Source organism: Arvicola amphibius, chromosome 8 (assembly GCF_903992535.2).
Source record: "Arvicola amphibius chromosome 8, mArvAmp1.2, whole genome shotgun sequence".
Classification (NCBI taxonomy): Eukaryota; Metazoa; Chordata; class Mammalia; order Rodentia; family Cricetidae; genus Arvicola; species Arvicola amphibius.
In genome coordinates, this window is record NC_052054.1 from 71,548,930 (window position 1) to 71,567,020 (window position 18,091).

Here is an 18,091-nt window from a genome sequence, read left to right on the forward strand (position 1 = left end):
GAAAACAGGAGAGCTGACCCCATCATGCTGTGGAATAGTACTCTTGTACACTGTAAAGATTTGTCACTAGTATTAGTTTAATGAAATGCTGATTGGCCAGTAGCCAGGCAGGAAATATAGGTGGGGTAACCAGGCTAGATGAATTCTGGGAAGAGGGGAGACGAAGACACAGTTACCAGACAAACAAAGAAGAAGCAAGATGAGAATGCCTTACTGAGAAAAGGTATCAAGCCATGTGGTTAAATACAGACAAGAATTATGGGTTAATTTAAGTTTTAAGAGCTAGTTAGTAATAAGCCTAAGCTAATAGGCCAAACACTTTATAATTAATATAAGCCTCTGTGTGTTTCCTTGGGACGGAATGGCTATGGGACATATGGCAGGACAGAAACTTCTGTGCTACACCACCAAACCCCATATGTCCCTTACAGCAATCGGGAGAGAGGGCCCTTCACTCTGCCTGGGAAAAACAGTAGAGTTGGCCCTGATGATGTGAGTGAGGGGGGCCCAATCCAAGGGCTTGAGAGCAGGGGAATAGGCCCCACTCATTGCTGTAGGCTGCATTGGGTGGGCTAGCTGAGGCAGTGCTGGAAAGCTTTCCTGTGTAGTGACAATGAGGGAAAGCTAGTGAGCTGACAAACCCAACTGCCACCTAGGCCCAGAACCAGGGCTATGAGTTGGCTCATCCCAGCATCCACTGAATCTATGAGCATGGAGCATGTGAAGGGGATAAACCTACAGATCCAAAGCAGCAGGATCTCCATGACATAGGACAACAACAGACAATCCAAGAGGAGCCTCAGTAAGAGTCCACTGTCAGTAGTGTAGTAGAAACCAGAGGCCTTAAGACAGACCAATGACCCAAGGCAATGAGCACTTGCAAGTAAAGATGAATGAAATAAAGGGCAAACTGTGTGATAAAATAGGTCACACTGCAGTTTCCACAACAAGATTATTTTTTGTTCTTGTTTTATTTGTTTTTGAGCTTTCTTTTAAATTTGGGTTTGATTTGGGGGATGTTCACAAGGGCCATGGGTGGATGTGAGGAAACAGGGAGATAAGTGGGATCAGAATGCATGATGTGAAATCCACAAAGAATAATAGTTCAAAAGGAGACGTCATGAAGATGAGAGGGAATGGAAGGCATGGGGCGGGAGGTAGAATTGGAGGGTGGGTAAGATGATGCAAATAAAATCAGCATGTAGAAAACCCTTAAAAAATACTTCTAACAAATCTGACTCTGTAAACAGGGGTTCAGGTGAGTCAGCCCTGAGGGCATGAGAGTGAGATAGTTGAAATTGCCTTTCTTACCTGCAGTGTGGTGGTGAGGGTGAGGGAATGATGCCCTAACCTCTCACCTCTGCCAACTGCAGCAGACAAGGGAGCTGACCCTCCCCTTTACCAGCTGCAGCACTCGGGGTATCAGGCTCTGCACCCTGTCTGGGCAGCACAGTAGATCCTGTTGATGGGAGTGTGGGTGAGCTGCCTGGAGAATGTGAGCATGGGAGATTGGCCCCACCCCTCATCTGTTATATGGTGTCTGGGACAAAGGAGAATTGCTTCCCTCCTTCTGGCCTATGGTGGGTGGGAGAGCTGGCCTGAGGTCATGAGAGCAGAAGAGCTGTCCCTTGTCCCTCACCAGCTGCAGCAGTAGGGAGTGTGGCCCCTAGACCTCACCTGGGCAATACAATAGAGCTGACTTTGATGGTGCATGTGTAGGGAGAACTGGCCTGTTGACGAACCCTGCAACTACCCCCAGGTAGAACCAGGATGTTGGCCCACCCCAACATCTACCCCATCTAAGATCTGCTGGAGCATGTGAAGGGGTACATCCTGCATACTCAAAGCTGCAGGATTTCCATGACACAGTGCCACAGAAGAATATCCAAGAGGAACCCCAGTGAGTGCTCAGTAATGATGGCATAGCAGAAACCAGAGGCCTTGAACCAGGCCAACGACTCTTTGCAACGAACACTTGCAAGTAAGATGTATAGATAAAAGGATATAGTGTGTGACTCACTGTGTTACACTACAGTGTCCATGATGAGATTTTTCTTTATTTCTTTTATCACTCTTTTTTATTTTCTCTTAAATTTTATTTCATGTTAGGAGGGAGGTTGCAAGGGTAGGGACTGGATTAGAAGGGGAAGAGAGGCGAATGAGATCAAGATGCATTATGTGAAAGACACAGAGAACAAAGAATAAATAAAAAGACAAAAACACCTTTAAAAGCATTTGAAAAAGAGTAGAAATAAGAGAGAGGGAGAGAAGTGGGAGGAGTGAGAGAAAAGAAATAGCTTCCACGAGACTGGTCATGGAGGGAGGCCAGGAAGCCTCTTCTGAGAGCACTCTCCATTTCTGGGCAACATCATTGAGCAGTCTTCTCCCGCATCTCGGAGCAAAGAAAAGGTCTGATCGTTTATAACCTTACAGGGGCAGGGGGAGTTTCACACCATGCATTTTGTTCAGTGTAGTGAATGTGACAAGGATCACGGGGGAGCCAGGTGTTGTAAACAGAGTAATCAGATCACAGCGCAGACAGCTCCGACTCTCTGCCCTAGAGGAGCTGCAGGAGATACGGCCTGACTAAGGCTGTGGGAATCTCACCTAAAGGTGCAGACCTGTGACCTAACATAAAGGTGCCGAGACCATGACTTGGCAGTGGGGGTGAACGTAGAGAATGTCTGGAGTCTTCTAAGATAAGAGCTTGAAAGGGGACTCAGGTTATGCGCTTGTGTTGGTGTAGGTGGGGCAGAGGGAGACAGAGGCTCATCAGCAGGAAGTTCTGAGTGAACAGGACGTGGAAGGAGAGGGGAAAGCCTACTCCGAGTTCTCACCTTTGGCCATTATATTCTGAATACTCTTGTTCCCAACTATGGCAAGGTGACTGTCAAAATAAAATTTAGACCTGGGTGGCCACTGAGATGACTCAGTAGGTAAAGGCAGTTGTGTCAAGGTAGTGTTGCTGAGTCAATTCCTAGAGCCTATGGTGGAGGGAGAGAGCCGACTTCCTCATCTCCTTTAACTTCCATATACGTGAAGTATCTTTCCCTCATCCATTGATGTACGAATGTGTAAACACACATAGATGTTTGTTCTCACTCTCACATACATAAAAAGACTACGGTAATAGTCCATCATGAGACTTCCTCAAAAGGCCATGCCCTGGTATATTCATTCATTCATTCATTCATTCATCCATCCATCCATCCACAGGTGTCTGAGCCTTTCCAGTACCTTGATCTTCCCAGAAAGAAGCTAAATTCTGTCCCCTCAAAGCTCAGGTTACTATGGACTGGAAGGCAGGCTGGCATCCAGAAGGTGAAGTCAGGGGCGGACTGGAATCTAGTCAGTCACATATGGAGACTGAGGATGGACACAACTGCTAAGAGCACAGGGCACAGCTTCCCACCGTATGTAAGGGGCACAAGATTCCTTTTCTTCCCTTCTAGCATCACTTTTATCCTTTTAAAAGGAAGTTTAAAGGTTTATTTATATTTACAGGTGTTTCGTCTGCATGTGTGTCTGAGTACTACATGTCTGTATGCAGAACCTGCAGAGCCCTGAAGAGGGTGTTGGATCTCCCAGAAATGTAGTTACAGGCAGTGGTGAGCAGCCATGTGGGTGCTGGGAATTGAACCCAAGTCCTCTGAAGGAGCAGCCAGTGCTCTTAGCCAATAAGCCTTCTCTCCAGCTTCTAGCCTCACTCTTAACATTTGAGCACCACCCTGTACTTCTCCACTCACTACAGAATCACGGTTCCACAATGCGGCAGAAGGGAAAACATCTCTTTGTTCTTAATCTACCAGAGAATACTGAGACCTTTCACTGATATAAAGTGGTAACTGTGGCTAACAGCCATGAACAAGAACAGTTTGCAATAGCTACTTATCTTAGAGTGCTGGGGCCTGCACACACTGGCAGAGTGACAGTGTGTACTGATGGGTCTCTGCTGCTTGGGAATGCCACCCACAGGGACACAGGGCTTTTCACCCTACAAACCTGAAATACTGAGGTTGAAACTGAAGAAACACATGTGCATCACCATGTAAACAGTCTGTGGTTCTTCGTGACCTCCTGGTAGCAGGTGGGGTTGTGTCAACTTTGCACACATAGGAATGTCAGCTCTGGACTGTGCTTAATACCTATCAGTAATTTTTGGTCTTATTGGGGTTTGAGCATTTAGGGCGGGGGCACACCCAGTCTGGACAAATGGCAATATCAGAAGCTTTGGTGTGAATTCACCCTGCTGAAAGCAGGATGTGTGGTGGAGTAACACAGTCACAGGATCATAACAAGTCCTGATAGTTTGGGTCTCAACAGAAAGACCTTGGGACTCAGGAAGGGTTTGGCTATGGGAAATACAGAATCTTATTAGAGGGGGAACCATTGGAAGTCTTGGTTCCAGATCATTGTTCTAGAAACCTGACTCTAGATGAGCCGGGGAGTGTGGGAAGGGTTAGACTCACCTGCTAGAGCCAACAGAGAAGAATGATTGATAAGCTGCCTGAATCTCCTAGCTCATGGAACCAGCAAGTGCACTACCAAGAGACCCACAATTAGGCTATGTCGCCTGGGCATGTCCTTCTGAGTCTCAGCATGGAAAGCACAGCAGCGCAGGTGTCTAGGCCCTTAACCAACTGTTTTGACGGGCTTATGAGACTTTACAGGAATGTCAGAGTCCCCAAAGAGAGAAATAGAAGACACAGGTGCTCCCAATGACTCCATGTCCTCAGGGATTAAGTATAGAAAATTGTCTCCTGCAGATAAATAGTAACAGAAGCTGCTGATCTGGACAACTGTCCTGTCCCAGTGTCAGGGCCTTGTTCATAGTTAAAGCCACATTATAGATATTGCAACATTCATTTGTGATGTGTGCTATACTGAGAAACTGAGACATAAAAACAGTGGCCATGGATGGTAGATGTGACAAGCTGTCTGCAGCCAGGTGTCTGGTGTTTCCACTTTGGAGGCCTTCTCAGGTGTCTGTGGAATGGGGAGGAACTGTTCTTCACAAATGTTAATCTTGGTCATCTTCAGCTCAATGGGACATATTGTCTAGGACATGAAAACCAATGGACAGTTAGGTTTGACTCTAGAATTAAGCCATCCGAATCTGGACAATTTCTGCAGAATTCTAGGACTCTGAAGCCCATGTATTGGACAGGAAATCATGTGTTTCCTGGTGTGCCTCTGTCACTTCTGGAAGGTGAAGGACAGGGCTTTGCTCTGTCCCTTCCAATAGAACCTGCATCTAACACAGCACTCTCTCTGCTCAGAGACTCACTGATTTCACACAACTTTAGCATCTGTCTTTCATCAGAATTCATTGAATTACATAGAGATAATCTCTACAAGGATTGGCTTTATATCCTGGGTAGTAGTAACAATGGTATTTTATGGAAAAAGTTAGAGTTATTGCACACTTCAAAGAGATACTATGACCTTCTACAGACCACAATTTCTCTTTCCATATGCTGACATCACATATGGATTATACTGTTTGCTACAGTTATTCCAGATGTCCTTCTCTTATCCCCCTTCACACTATTTATTTCCATACAGGGTAAAGTCTCAACCTCTTCTTCCATGCAGCCTCTCACCCACCTTTACAGTATGTAGTGTGAAGTGGCGGGCTGTGTCCCGCCACCTGGCCGCCGGCTAGCTTTACACCCGAAATAACTACACGGAAACTGTATTCTTTTAAATCACTGCCTGGCCCATAGTTTCAGCCTCTTATTGGCTAATTCTCACATCTTCCTTTAACCCATATTTAGTAATCTGTGTAGCACCACGAGGTGTGGCTTACCAGGAGAGATCTTAACCTGCGTCCATCTCGGAGAGGAGAAGCATGGAGACTCACTATGGCGACTGCCTGAAGCGTCTCCCCCACTCTACTTCCTTGTTCCCACAATTCTGTTCTGTCTACTCCACCTACCTAATTTTCTGTCTCTTAAAGGGCCAAGGCAGTTTTCTTTATTAATTAACCAATGAAAGAAACATAGACAGATAACTCTCCTCCATCAACAGTACTTTTGGCTCATTAATGGGAAGCGACAGTCATCCTCCCAAGAACTATTTATCCCCAACATCACACTAATAATATTGGATCTGTATCTCTCATGTCCATAACTCTGCCATTGGTCTCAATGGGACTATAGGCAAATGGATCCCTGAAATGTTATCACTGAGTTTTGGGGTGAGACCTTGGTTTTAGGAATAGACACAGGATCTAATTTCTAGCCTATGTCCATGGGCACAAATAAATCCCAATTTCTTATGAGATTCTTGCTTCATCTTTTCTTCTTGCATCTCTGATTTCTTCTGGGTGACCCTGGATTGGTCTTGAAATGAGATGCTCCTAGGTTGTAAGAACTTCCCAAGGTGAAGGTCTGTACTGAAGGTCAGGTAGATTTTTCTTTCTGTCATTAGCTCATGCCTTACTGTGTCTTCCATTTGCTTTCATGATCTCCATGATCCAGAAGGGTCATCCAGATCTTTGAATCATGCTCATGTTCCTTTATCCCAAATGCTCTCAGCTCCTGTATTGTCTCAACTGGTGACTAGTTTCTGTTCTGTTGCCAATGGAGCCAGAAGAGGCAGATGGTGGACTTGCCTGAGAGGCCTATTCTGAGTCAGAAAGAAACCCACACATATTGATTGATGAATGATCGATTGATTTTCCTATTGTGTTGGCTGTAGTGTCCCCCCCATCCTCTCTTTCCAGTACCTTCTCCACATCCCCACCCCAATCCATGTCTCCTCTCTTTCTATTCAGGAAATGACAGATCTCCCATGGATATCAACAAAGCATGGCATATCAAGTTGCAGCAAGACTAAACATCTCCCCATGTATTAAGGTTGGGCAAAGCAACCCAGTATGAGGAATAGGGTCGCAAAAACCAGCAAAAGAGTCAGAGACAGGCCCTGCTCCCACTGTTAGGAGTCTCACAAGAAGACCACGTTACACAACTGTAACATATGCATAGTGCCTAGGTCAGACACATGCAGGCTCCCTGGTTGTCAGTTCAATCTCTGTGAGCCCCTATGAAGTCTAGATTAGTTGATTATGTGGCTATTCTTGTGGTGTCTTTGAACTCTCTGGCTCCTATGATTCTTTCTCCCCCTCTTCTACAGGATTCCTTGGGCTCTGCCTAATGTATAGATATGGGTCTACATCTGTCTACAGTTGTTAGATGAGGCCTCTATGATGACAACTGGACTACACATCAATCTCTGAGTATAGTAGAATATTGTTACACATCAGTACATAGAATTTTTTTTCTCCATTCATGTTTGGTTCTATCCTAGGTCTCTGAGTCATCAAGCCTTTGGGTCCTGGTGCTCCAGGCAGTGTCCTAGGTAAGTTTACTCTCCTGGCATGGGATGTATGTTATGCCAGTCATTAGTTGGCCACTCCCTCAATATCCTTACCCTAGCACATCCCATAGGTAGGACACACTGTAAATTGAAGGTTATGTGGGTGGGTCAGTGTCCCCATCCTTCCGCTTAAAGTCTTGCTTGGTCACAGGAGATGGCCAGTTCAGGCTATATATCTACTATTGCTATAGTCCTAGCTAGAGTCATCATTGTAGATTTTTGGGAGATTCCCATGTGCTGGGTTTTTACCTGACTCGAAATTCCACCCTCCATTTCCAGTAATATATTTCTCTACTCTCCCCTTCATCCTTCCTCAACTTAATTACCCATGCTCTTGTACCCAGCTGCCCACAGTCCAGAAACTAATGATTAATGATGCTGTTTAATTGAGTCTTCACAATGTTGCCACATATCAGAAATTTCCCTGGGCTCAGGTCCTGGACATGTGAAAAGCGAACTCAGGGCAGGTCCAGTTTTGAGGGTCTATAGACACCAGGACTTGTGATGACCATGGAAAACAGTAACAGACTCTCAGTTCGAGAATGGGTAGCTTCCTGTAGAGTCTTTCTGTGGAGGAGGGGGACTTAGCAGTTTGAAACAATGTTCTAGTTAGCATTGACTCTCACCTTGACACATCCCAAAGTCACTTGGGGGAAAAATCTTAACTGCATAACTGTCTTTATCAAGTTTGTCTGTGGGCATATCTATGAGTGATTGTCTTAATTGATGCAGGAGGGCCAAGGTCACTGTAGGCAGCACCATCCCTAGGCACATGGCCTTTGATTGTATAGAAACCTTGCTAAGTGTAAGATAGAGCCAGCGAATGAACCATCAAGCAACATATTTGCTGCCTTGACTTCTTTCAGAGCTACACTGTGACCCAAACCCTGGGATGAGCTGTTGTTCTCTGAGGGCATGGGGATGCTTATCAGTCTAGTTGTTCCTGTGTTGCTTGGAGGAGAACATAAAGGGAAATTGAGAAGGATGCCAGAAGCACTGGGAGTGGAAGAGAGAGAGCAGTGCCTTGCATATAAGTACCACCACCCACAGCCCACTGTATTCTGGGAAGTGCTCCTGTCTGGGAAGACACTCAGCTCAGAGGGAGGAAGGACAGCAGAGACCCAGGGCTTTGCTGAAGCTGAAGCTGAAGCTGAAGCTTTTCTCCTCAAAGGGAGAACTGCACAGTGGGAAGAGAGATGGAGGTGTCCTCTATGATCCTCTGCAAGGGCTACACTCCTTGGCAGGGGCTCCTGCTCACAGGTAAGTGTACCCAGTCTCTGACTGTGGGTTGAGGGAAACTCAGTAGCTGCTTGGAGTCTCCTAATGGGGACAGGATGCCGAGAGGAGATTTAGGGTTTCTGTTTGCAGTCATGGGGCAGAAGGTACAGTGAGGGACAGAGGCTCAGCAGCCCGAAGCTCTGAGAGGATGGGAAGTGATGATGGTAAGAGACCAGCCTCCAACACTCCGTATTCACATTCACTTACACTGTCTGCAATGTTCTGAAGTCTGATGTCCCCAACAATGACAGGGTGACCCTCCAAACAGAAATCACACAGGGCTGGGCCAGTGAGATGACTCAGTGTGTGGAGACATGACAACCCGAATCCAGTCCTCAGTTCCCACAGGGTAGACGGAGAGAACAGACTCCTGCAGGCTCTTCAATGCCCTCCACATGTGTGCTGTGGCACAGTCCTGCACATGTGCACACTGAAACATGTGCCTTCAGAAATACACACATATAGTAAATATGTAAACATATAGTATATAAGTAAAAACAATTAAATCTTTTTTGTATTGTTTTTCAAGACAAGGTTTCTTTGTAGCTTTGGGGCCTGTCCTGGAACTAGCTCTTGTAGACCAGGCTGGCCACTAACTCACAGAGATCCGTTTGCCTCTGCCTCCCGAGTGCTGGGATTAAAGGCATGAGCCACCACCACCAGTCTAAAAAAATCAAATCTTGCTGGGATGTGGTGGTGCATGCCTTAGGAGGTAGGAAGACCTATGTGAGTTCAAGGTTAGCCTTGTCTGCAAAGTGAATCAGGACAGCCACAACTGTTACACAGAGAAATCCTGTCTCAAAACCTGACCACCACTTAAAAAATTAAATCTCGCTTGAGTATAATTATTATCATTTGTCCCAAACCTGGGATCTATGTAAATAAATCCACAGAGGCACCTTCCTTTCTTTATTCCTTCATTCTTTCCATTTTTCCTCTCTCCATTGGTGTCTGAATCTTTTCCAGGAACTGAATCTTCCAGAAGGTCACACCAATAATCCTTGTCCTCACAAAGCCCTGGTTCTAGTGGACTGGAAGTCAGTGTATCCAGAAACCGATGTCAGGTGTTGACTGACAACACAAAGGGAACAGAGAAAAATCAGAAAGTGAGGACCCTCTAGAGGGGGAGGAAGTTGCAGTGATTTCTTCGCACCAAATACTCTTTATGTGAGGAGAGATATGGGGACACTGTGGGCAGGGTGCAGACACATAAGTGAGAAGATGGCTCCCTAGAGAGGAAGAGACACGGTCAGAGGCTGAGGGAATGGAGGCCATGTTGCTCACCTCCATCAAGAAGCGTAGTCACAGCCCTACCCACACACCTAGGCTGAATCACGATCACACCTGCTCAGTATTGATGCTTTTTCTCTCTTTGCTTCTAGCCTCCCTTTTGACTTACTGGTATCTACCCACCACTGCCCAAGTTATCATTGAACTAGTGCCACCCAAGGTGTTCCAAGGAGAAAATGTCCTTCTAGAGGTCCACAATCTGCCAGAGGATTTTCTAGCCTTTGCTTGGTACAGAGGGGTGACAACCATGAAGCGCGGAATTGCAGTCTATGCCAAGAGAAACAGTTTAAGAGCATCGGGGCCCGCGTACAGTGGCAGACAGACAGTGTACAGTGACGGGTCACTGTTGCTCCAGCGTGTCATCCTCAAGGACACAGGATTCTACACCCTGCGAGTCATAAGTAGACAAGGAGAAATTGTATCAACAACATCCGTGTTCCTCCATGTGCAGAGTAAGTGGTTCTTTGTGAACTCTGGGTGCTGTGTGGGGTTCATTCCACTGGACACACACAGAATCATCAGGTCCAGCCTGTGCCTACCTCCCCTCTGCATCGTGTCGCCATGTTGGGGTTTGAGAATTTAGTGCGGGACACACATGGTGGAAAATAACTGTAGTCGATCAGAGCCCTTCATTTAACCTCACCTTGCAGATGGTGGATGCATGCTGTGTAACTCAGTCTGGGATATCAGCCTTTGTCTAGACTCTTGAGGTTCTCACTGGAAGGTGTCCCTGAGAAAAATCTTGAGGGAATCAATCTTGGGCCTAGTTGAGGAAAACATGGGATATACAGAGAGAGGTGAGCATCAGGATACTCTAGCTCCAGAGTCCTGTCCCGGACTCAACTCCAGGTATCCATGAGAAGCATTTTAGAAATGTTGGATTTTTGACTTCCTTCTGGTTGGGAACAGTGCTTTCTAGTAGTCAAAGTCTTGTGCTGTCTGGAACAAGCCAGTGCACTGTCATGAGAGCCATGGTTAGACTAGGTCCCCCGGACATTTCCTCCAGAGACTCAGCATGGAAAGCACAGTTGGACAGGTGCCCAGGTCATTAATGAACTGTCCTGATGGGCTTATGAGACTTCACAGGAAGGTCAGGGTCACTAAGGAGAGGGACTGAGGACACAGGTCATCCTGGCAAGCTATTGCTTACTGTGGTCGAGTTCAGAGAATTCTCTCCTGCAGGCAAATGGCTACAGGGCCTGTTGCGATGAACAGCTCCCCAGCTGTGAGCTGTGGCTTCCCCAGTGATCACCAGGGAGAGCTTCAGAACACACAGTCAACACTCAAAAGTATTTATCTGAACCAAGAACTTATCTTGTTATCTGGTTCCCACCCATGTCCCTACATACCTCAAAGTCACTGAAACAGCCTTTTCCAAACTACTGGCTGATTCCTGAATCTGCTACACTCTCAGGAGACAATGTCCATTCCTCTCTTGATGTATTTCCTTTGGGAAATATAGAGTAGCCAAGGGGAATCACCTAGAGAGAGGTCCAAGGCATTTATAAATGCCAGGGAGTACATGGGCAGACCCATTACACAGCTCAGCATAAAGAGGAAGTGTGAGCATCATCATGAACTGCACATGAGGTCATGGAGCCCGGAGCCCTCTTTAGAGTGACTCAGGCCACCTCTTCCCATACACTTAGGATGGGAGACTGCTGACACACCTGGCTCTTGGCCTTTATCCCAGGTCAGATCCCTGGCTGGTGACTGCAGTGAGAATGGATCTGTCCCCTCCCTGCACATCACTCAGATGGTCCTTTTGAAGCTCTCACAAATGTTTCTGACACCTTGCTGAGAGCAAGTTCCATGTTTCTAGAGTATTGAGGACTTAGGGCTGACTGGGTGCCCAGCTGTGTTTCTGTGTCACTCAGAGAGTGCAGAGACTCCATGTTTCATGCTGATAACCAAGGCCAGGACACAGCAGAGGGCACCCCCAGGGTGAGCTTCTGTACTCTCAGGGAACAGGGATGCTCATCAGTGCTTTTGATCACTGTGTGGTGTGGAGGACTGAAACATAAAGAGAGAAAATTAAAAAAAATGTGGGGTAGTACTGAGAGTAAGGGGGTGGAGCAGTGTTTTGAATAGAGAACCCCACAGCCCATGGAACTCTGGGAGATGCTCCATCCTGGGAGGAGGCTCAGTTCAGATGAGGGAAGGAGAGTAGAGCTTGGGAGTAGACTTGCCACAGAAGGATGACAGATCAGGCCACAGAGACTAGGGAGACACCCTCTGTCCTTTCTGCAAGGGGTCACCGACTCTCAGAGACTCCTGCTCACAGGTGAGGAGACCACAATTTGACCGGTCTACTGTCTGGAGTCTCCTAAGTGGGATAAGGACCTGAAAGGAGTCTCGGGATTTGTAGGAAAGAAGACACAGGGAAGTCTAGAGTCTCAGCAACAGGAAGCTCTTGGTGAACAAGAAAAAATAAGGGGAAGGGAAGGGAAGGCAAGATTGTTTTTACCCAAACTTAATCACTATGACCAAAATAATCTGAAGATCAGTGTTGACAGTTATGACTACCTAAATAAAAACCAAACTGGTGTTGATAAGTGACATTGCTCAGGGGATATAGGCATTTGTCTCATTGTCTGATGACCTGTGAACCAAGGATCAGAAGTTGCTGCTTGACCTCCATGTAGGTAGTGTGTCTTGCACCCACCTCTACATCCCGAGACATGACCTCCATGTAGGTAGTGTGTCTTGCACCCACCTCTACATCCCGAGACATGACCTTGCATACAAACTGACACACAAATATAGTAAGTAAAAGGGAAAAAAATCAGGGCATATGGAGGCATGCATCACTGTATTCCCAAACCTATGAATTTCTTATATAAATTCATGAACATACAGGGCTTTGGGATATCATTCATCCATTCATTCATTCATTCTCCACAGGTATCTAGTTTTTTTTTTCTAGGCAGATTTACTTTAAAACAAGGTAAGACAAATCCTGTCTCTCACAGTTCTCCACTCCTCATTGACTGGAAGAGAGAACAGATAAAGAAATCTTGTAGGAGAAGTCTGGTGTTGACTGGAACCACAAGAGGAGCAGAACAGCAACAAAAAGAGTCAGTGAGAGCCGGGCGGTGGTGGCGCACGCCTTTAATCCCAGCACTCGGGAGGCAGAGGCAGGCGGATCTCTGTGAGTTCGAGGCCAGCCTGGTCTACAAGAGCTAGTTCCAGGACAGGCTCCAAAGCCACAGAGAAACCCTGTCTCGAAAAACCAAAAAAAAAAAAAAAAAAAAAAAAAAAAAGAGTCAGTGAGTTAAGATGCAGGGTGTGTTGGGAAGAGGTCAGGGAGGCATCACTCCAACCCCAACCTGCACTGATGTGAGCAGGGATACGAGGGCTGCAAGCCTGGACCATGTTGACAACTGAGGAGAGAGCACCATACAGAGGACATGACACATGAGGGAACTTGGAATGAATAGAGGCTATGTGCAGACCTCCACCCAGTAGGACAGGGAGACCCTCACCCACAAGCCTAGGCTGAGCTATGGACACACCTGCTCAGGACACAGGGCCTCATTTCAGGTAAATACAAAGGTTCAAATATTGATGGATCTTTCTCTTCCTTTCTAGTCTCCATTTTAACCTGTGGGGGCCGTACTACTTCTGACCAACCCACTATGGAAATAGTGCCACCTAACGTTGCAGAAGGGGCAAATGTTCTTCTACTTGCTCATGATCTCTCAGAGAACCTTCAATCCTTTTTCTGGTACAAAGGTGTGATTTCATTCATCAACTACGAGATTGCCAGACACTCCATAGACAAGAATTCAACTGTGCCTGGTCCTGCACACAGTGGTAGAGAGACAGTGTACAGCAATGGATCTCTGCTGCTCCACAATGTCACCCTGAGTGATACTGGATTCTATACTCTAAAAACTCTGAGTACAGATCTGAAAATAGAATTAATACATGTGCATCTACAGGTGAACAGTAAGTGATTCTCTGTGATCATTCTGTGCTGGATAAGACTTAAGACACACAGGACTGTTGTGCTTAGCCTCTTCCTGCCTCCCCTCTACACCGTGTCTCCATGTTGGGGTTTGAGCACTTAGTGCAGGAAACACATGGTGGAGACAGACAACCATGTATCAGACTCCATCTCATGATTCCCCTTGTTTCAAGGAAGACCTTGATGGAAAGTAACTCAGCTTAAGATGTCACAGTCAGCCCAGTCTCCTGAGGCTTAGCCATGCATACGAGGAAACCATGGCAACCTCACAGAGAAGTGAATACCAGTCATTTGCTACTCAACTACATGTGACCCTGGAAAGCATTTTGCCCGGTTTGGTATCTCACTTCCTGTCAGAGTTGACAGGGAACAATATTTTTGGCCATGCATGTGGAACTGTGGCATTTATTAACTCTGAATGTGAGAGCCTCATAAATAAAAACCCAGGAATTGATAGAGAGAGAACAGAGGAGTCCTGCTTACTGGCTCACTCTTCATGGCTTGCTCAGCCTTCTAATTATAGCTCCTAGAACCACGAGCCCAGGGCTGGACATATTCTTATTGGGTTTGACCTTTCCATATCCATCACCAATTAAAAAATGTCCTACAGGTTTCCCAACAGGTCAGTCTTTTTTTTTTTTTTTATTAAAAATTTCCACCTCCTCCCCGCCTCCCACTGACCCCCCTCCCCCCTCCACTCCTACTCCCTCTCCTGTCCAAAGAGCAGTAAGGGTTCCCTGCCCTGTGGGAAGTCCAAGCTCCTCCCCGCTCCATCCAGGTCCAGGAAGGTGAGCATCCAAACAGGCTAGCCCCCCCCCCAAAGCCAGTATGTGTAGTAGGATCCAAATCCAGTGCCATTGTCCTTGGCTTCTCAGCAGCCCTCATTGTCCACCATGTTCAGGGAGTCCGGCTTTATTCCATGCTTATTCAGTCCCAGTCCAGCTGGCCTTGGTAAGCTCCGATTAGATCAGCCCCACCATCTCAGTGGATGGGAGCACCCTCGCAGTCCAGACTTCCTTGCTCATGTTCTCCCTCCTTCTGCTCCTCATTTGGGCCTTGAGCAGGTCAGTCTTTTGGTGGCATTTTCATTTGATGGTTCCTATGTGACACTGACTCTTGCTAGTCAAATTGACAAAAATCTAGACAACCTAGTTTCTGAGGCTTTCCCCATGCCTGTGCCTGCCAAGAAGACCACAGTGTACTCGTCTTCACTCAGCACTAGTCCCAGGGGCTGGAGGGCAGAGCAGCAAGGACATACAGAATGTGAAGGAAGAGTTTGAATGCAGCCGTAAAGGAAATAGGGAAAAAAGAAAGTGAAGATCCAGGTTTTGCAGAGAAAAGGTCAGGGAAGGCATCATCTCAAACCTCAGTGTGCATGAGTGTGAGCAGAGTCTGACTGAGGGCAGGGAGGGGTGGTTGTGTAGACACTCGTGGAGAGAGTTCCAAGCCAAGAAAACTATACTTTCAGGGTACTAAGTGAATGGAGGTCGTGTTGCTGAACTCCCCAAAGCGGGATATACATGCCCACACCTACATCTCTAGGCTGAGTGGTGAGTCAGCTCAGGACAGAGGTCGTTTTCTTTCCACCATGCACAGTGATCCCATGGAATGCCTTCTTCTCTTCTTATTTCCAGCCTCCATTTCTACTTGCTGCAACCCTCTCAGCTCTGCCCAATTCACCAAAGAAACAGCGTCACAGCATGGTGTTAAAGGGAAAAGCATTCTTCTCCTTGTTCATAATCTGCCAGAAGATCTACTAGGCTTTTCCTGGTACAAAGGACTGTATACCATTCAGCCTTTTAAAATTGTGACCTATGAAAGAGATAAGAATTCCATCACCTGGGGGCCTGTCTACAGCAGAAGAGAGATGCTGTACACCAATGGATCTCTGCTGATCCAGGGCATCACTGAGAAAGATGCAGGAATGTATACAATACTAACCTTAAACAAAGATTTACAAATTGGAAACATATATGTGCAACTTCATGTGAACAGTAAGCAGTTCTCTATGACCTCCAGCTTCTGAGTGTAGCTTATCCTACTTAATATACTGAACTGTTGGACTGGGCTGTGTCTGCGCTCTCCCCCACTGCATTGTGTCTTCACACTGGGGTTTGGGTCTTTACTTCAGGACACACACAGGATAGACAAACTGCAATAGATCAGAACCAGTCCCCTATATTTACCGACAGAGCGGAGGACCTGTACTGGGTAAACTCAGTCCTAGAATGTCAGCTGAAGCACAGACACTTGGAGCTCTCACTATGTACATGTCCCCAGAAAGACTCTGTGGGAGGTAGGCAGGCTCTGGCTTAGGAAGCAGTGGGATCCTCACAGAGAACACCAGGGAGCCATGGCTGCAAATTTCTGTCCCTGACTGGACTCCAAACAACACTGGGGAGCTTTTTGACACTTCTTGGTTTTGACTTTCTGTTAGGGCTGTTAGGGGAAAAGGTTTTACTGACTGTCTAAGTCCTATGGAGTGTGGAACCAACTGTGCACTGCAATGACATCTGCTGATTGGTAGGTTACCTGGGCATCTCCTTCTGAATCTCAGTGGCAGGTGCTGGCACATAAGCAAACTGTTCTGAAGGGTTTAGGACATATCACAGGAAGGTCAGGGTCCCCAAGTGACAGGGAGAGGGGAATGACAGAAGAGACAATTCTCCTGGCAGCTCCTTGTCCTAAGGGGTCCAGCCTAGGGAATTTTCTCCTGCAGACAAAGAATAAAAGATGCTGCTGATGTGAGCAGCTCCCCTATATCAAGGTCAGGTTTATATCCATTGCTCATATCTAACCTTAACTTGTAGACATGGCAATGATCATTTTAACTCTTATCCTATTATAGGGATCCTGAGGCAGAGCAAGCTCAGTGTCTGAATCAGGGTCACGCAGGCCATGGGTGGCAGATACAAAGTACAAGATATGACTATAATCACAGTTCTCACTTAACTACCCTGGAGGCTTTAGTAACTGTGAACTGTAGAGGGGCTGGCTGAGCTTTCTGAAGGACTACTGTCTTTTTTTTCATTTTGTCCACTCATCTGTTTCTTTGCAGAGCCTGTGACAGAGCCCTTTCTGCAAGTCTCTGAGACCACCGTCACAGTACAGAGTTCTGTGGTTTTCAGTTGCCTCTCAACTGACACTAAAATCTCCATCCGTTGGCTCTTCAATAACCAGAGTCTGCAGCTCACAGAGAGAATGACTCTGTCCCCAACAAAGTGTGGACTCAGCATAGATCCTGTCAGAAGGGAAGATGCTGGATACTATAAGTGTGAGGTGTCCAACTCAATCAGTTCAGAGACCAGTCTTCCAGTCAGGCTAATGGTGACGAATAAGTGACCTCTCCTGTCATCCTACAGCAGAATGGGGACATTTCTTCATCAGTGGGGTACAAAATGGAGAAAAGTTATGTGGTAAAAATGGTCACTTACCATTCAGGTACAGCCAGCATGGTGACTCATGCCTGAAACCCTGGGATAAACGTATACACAAGGACAGGCCAGGATTCAAAGTGAGACTCGGTCTCCAAAAAATAAAGACATCAGTATGGCAATCAATACTGCAAAGGGGTTAAGAGCTTAGGTTGTGAATCAAACATATATCTAACCTTCAGAATCAATGGGAGTTAATTTCAGAAACTGCATTAAATTCTGGATGCTCTGAGTCTCCTGTTAAGCGGTGCAGTGTTCGCACACAGGTTGTTCTCTCGTATGCTCCAATACTTAGAAGTAGCACCAATGCAGCCTAGATACAGCGATCCATTTGATGTGAGGAAGAGTGAGAGGAGAAGGGTCTGCTCATGTTTCTCTGTGGACATAACTGGTTCCTAAATAGTTTGGATCCACAGTTTGACGTACAGATGCAAAATCCTTTATGTAAGGAAACCCTGAACTGTTTCATTCTGAGAGTGGCATTTACAATGCAATGACCGTGTGCATGATTATTTTTCCTAGTAATGTACACATATGTAATATTTTATGGAGATATATATATATATGTTTGTCCCTTTAGCTATTTTGAAGCACATAGTACAGTGGTATTAAGCACATTCATGTTGTCACTTGATCATCACCATTGTCCATATCCAAAGCTTTCCAAAACCCATCACACCCCCTAAGTCCTGTGTAACTCCCATCTATTTCTGTCTCTGTGCATGTGACAATTCAAGAC

General features: G+C 46.3%; 1 protein-coding gene across 1 annotated transcript in view; it reads left to right on the forward strand.

Annotated features, from left to right (window-relative positions):
* The window catches only part of LOC119821826, a 33,733-nt gene extending 16,473 nt beyond the window's left edge, over positions 1–17,260 (forward strand). The window contains 9 exon segments of the mRNA XM_042055596.1: positions 1,406–1,580; positions 3,859–3,997; positions 4,909–5,408; positions 7,312–7,362; positions 8,552–8,640; positions 10,041–10,400; positions 13,540–13,899; positions 15,553–15,912; positions 16,977–17,260. Of these exon segments, the coding sequence (XP_041911530.1) occupies positions 1,406–1,580; positions 3,859–3,997; positions 4,909–5,408; positions 7,312–7,362; positions 8,552–8,640; positions 10,041–10,400; positions 13,540–13,899; positions 15,553–15,912; positions 16,977–17,260 (2,318 nt within the window).
* Positions 17,261–18,091: the final 831 nt, after the last annotated feature.